At 31.2% G+C, this 3,166-nt stretch overlaps 1 protein-coding gene across 2 annotated transcripts in view; it reads left to right on the top strand.

Moving 5' to 3' along the window:
- LOC117113462 overlaps positions 1–3,166 on the top strand; it is a 15,512-nt gene that overhangs the window by 8,713 nt on the left and 3,633 nt on the right. Inside the window, exons 3-5 of one of the 2 annotated variants that reach the window (XM_033256795.1) lie at positions 1,533–1,597; positions 2,368–2,405; positions 2,895–2,974. In XM_033256795.1, the coding sequence (XP_033112686.1) occupies positions 1,533–1,597; positions 2,368–2,405; positions 2,895–2,974 (183 nt within the window). The remainder of the gene's footprint in view (positions 1–1,532; positions 1,598–2,367; positions 2,406–2,894; positions 2,975–3,166) is intronic. The other variant, XM_033256794.1, reaches the window with a different exon arrangement.

Raw genomic sequence — 3,166 nt, 5'->3', positions numbered from 1 at the left:
GGAGATACCCTGCACATTAACTTGTTCCTCTACAAATAAAGAACTTATTGACCGTTTAAACAGCTTGTTTTAGTAATTTTTGATTTTACAATTCACCTAGTAAACGCCCCCCCCCCCTTTTGAAAAAATGCAACGCCCCCGGGGCGTTTATTAGAGACAATTCGGTACTTTTTTTATCATTCGCATTATAGAATGTTAAATTTGTTTTTGTCAGTCATACTGCGATTGATGCACCTGGAAATACAATAAAAATTATCTATAATTATCAGTTAGTGGTGTATCTCTATACCAAAGTTACCATCATGTGCTTTTATAAGGAAAATGATACCTTTCGGTTTAAAGTCCTCTTCTGACTATCATATTTTTCTTCATTTCTGGTTTTATTATCCAACTCATCGCAAACTTAGTTGAATTATGAAAAAATTTACATAAGCAAAAAAAAAAAACAGAGACTTAACAACAATCACAACAAAATTAAGCCAAAAAATTCAATAGAAAAACATAAAAAAAAACCTCCAAAAAAAGAAAAACACATCAAGGCAACAAGAAGTTAACCCAATAACGATAAAATACATCAAGAATTAAAAATATAAGAATCAGCTCAGAAAGGGAAACAATTTTCAAAAGGATTAAAAAGACTACTGTATAAACAATAAACCAGTAGCAACAGCAAACACAGCACAAATGCAGCAAAAAATGTATTTTATTTCACCGAAAACTGTTGAATATTTATATCATCATGATGTGATGTCGTCATGAATATATTAGGTCACATTTTTTTGTCAAATAAAATTTGGGCTTTAAGGCTATTGTTTGATAGTATTTTATTTGCCATTAGAATTAATTATTGCATTAACGTCCTTGATTTTAAAAAGGCAATTACAGCAATTATATGACTTTAGAGACCAACAACAGCTCAAAATTTCATCCAGTTTTGACAGCGATTACCAGGCATCTGCAGGCATTCTCATCACCACAGCTGGTAATAATGATAACGACAATCTCATATTGAATCCATCATCACAACAGTTATGATGTAGATTTCTGTTTTGTTTCTGACTAAAAATAAACTGTCTTGATTCATATCTGTAATAGCCTTAGCCTATATTTAAATATAATGTATTAACAATTATTCAAAAATTAAAAAAAAAATGTTCAGTATTTTTAGTTACCAGTTAACTGAATATTAATTACTAATTCTTATCAGTAATAATATTAGCCTTTTAGATGTAATAAACATAAATAATTAAAAAGTTTATGTTTTAAATTAATGCTTGCGGTACACCACGTAGATAGTTCTGAAAAGAACTGTTGTTGTTGGTTGAGAATATCTTGACGTTTCGGTTGACTTGCTTTAACCGTCTTCAGGAGAATAATATTTAAGTTCAGAATATGTAATAATTTAAAATAATAATATTTAAGTTCAGAATATGTAATAATTTAAAAGTTCAGAATATGTTACAGTATTTGTAGTTACTACAGTAATAAGTTTATTTAAATGAAATATGAGAAAATATCATTTTTTTTTTCAGTTGAGAAATAAACGTGGATCAGTGATACCTATAAATGGTTTTGTTGCTCCAAATACCAAACATATGTAAGTTTTATCTATGTTGAATTTGTTTATTTCTTGTTTAAAGTTTCACAAATTTTAGTGTGAACTGTATAGTACCTCACGTCGCCCACGTAAAAAATTATTGTTAAAATTCGCGCATTGAATATTTTTTTTATTTCTGTTTTTTTTTTTTTTTTTGAAAACCACTGTTCTGCGAGTCTGAGAATTGTATAAAGCTGACCGTTTATCGATGAAAGCTGGTAATTAATCGCTTCTAAATCCTTTTCATTAATATTTCCATGACTTCTACTCTAGAGTTTATGTTTACAATGTATCAAATAATAAATTCTGTACGTTACTAATTTTAATTGTACCCTGGACATTGTCAATATGCATACAGTACAAGTTAGACAATAGGAATAGACCTGATAGAGATTCGATTGCCAAATAACACTGAATTATTATATTAAACCAGTGGCAGATTTAATGGGGGGCCTGCACCTGCACCTACCTCCACCCCAACCTCCCACCTCCTAAATCTTTCAAAATTTAACAAAAATTGAGAAAAAAGAAAAATTTAAGTCTAAAATAATATCCAAATTTTTTGGATGAATAAAAGTTATGTTGTCTAAAAGTGCCATTTCTGGCCGTCCAGAGGTGCCATAATGTGATGTCATCATGACCATATTTAGGCATATCACATGTTTTTGTCAAATAAGATTTGATAGTCTGAATGAGACTTTATCTTTGATAACAGATTTTACCCAGTATCCACCTGATTTAAACATGTGTTTAATTTTATTTGTTTTCAGGCCGTATGAAGTGCAAGTAGTCAGAAGACATCAGCATGGTGAGTCAAGATAAAAACTTTGTATTTTGTGAATGAGTGGTTTCTATAAATATCCTGACATATACACACTGTTGTAGGTGTAAAGATTTTAGATGTAGCCGGGGGGATGATTGATATGTTTCCTCTCTCGATGTCAGAGGTCACATCAGAGACACACACTGTGGAACTGCACGTAATCCATTTACATGGCTTTTAATGATTTTTCCTGTTTACGATCACATGTTCTGAATTGAATTAAAAATACTTTCTAAAACCCCAGTGTAATACTTTGATAATTTATATTTATTGTGAAATATAGGAAATTATGAACTAACTGAAGACCTGCTCTGTATCATGTCTAAATTTATTACAAAGGAATTAAAATGAATATGCCATTATATTATTTCAGGAAGGCCCATAGTTCTCCCTCCAACTATAGACCCCCTCCAATTAAAGACCATTTTGAATACAAATCTGTTAATGTTTTTCCATGTTTAATTTTATTTATAGTTAAACCAAAGCCTCGTTCAGTTAAGCTACCTGGGTATAATGTTGCACTGAAGGACAGACTAGAAAACATGACGAAACGAGTAAGTTTGATAGATATTTTGCAATTTTTTACAACTCTCTATGATAGGGAGGTGGGGTGGGGGGGTGGTGCAAGTTTTGTAAGGAGCTTGCTTGCACACATCCCACTCCTCTCCCCCCTTTCTAGCCCATTGGAAAATGTTTGAAGCCACAAAATAAAGCTCAAAGAGATAAAAAAAATCACCTCATACCAC

Source organism: Anneissia japonica, unplaced genomic scaffold, assembly GCF_011630105.1.
Source record: "Anneissia japonica isolate Jap-2015-1 unplaced genomic scaffold, ASM1163010v1 scaffold493_len2256704_cov171, whole genome shotgun sequence".
NCBI lineage: Eukaryota > Metazoa > Echinodermata > Crinoidea > Comatulida > Comatulidae > Anneissia > Anneissia japonica.
Note: the sequence above shows the minus strand (reverse complement) of the source record. Positions and strands in the feature narration are given on the sequence as shown.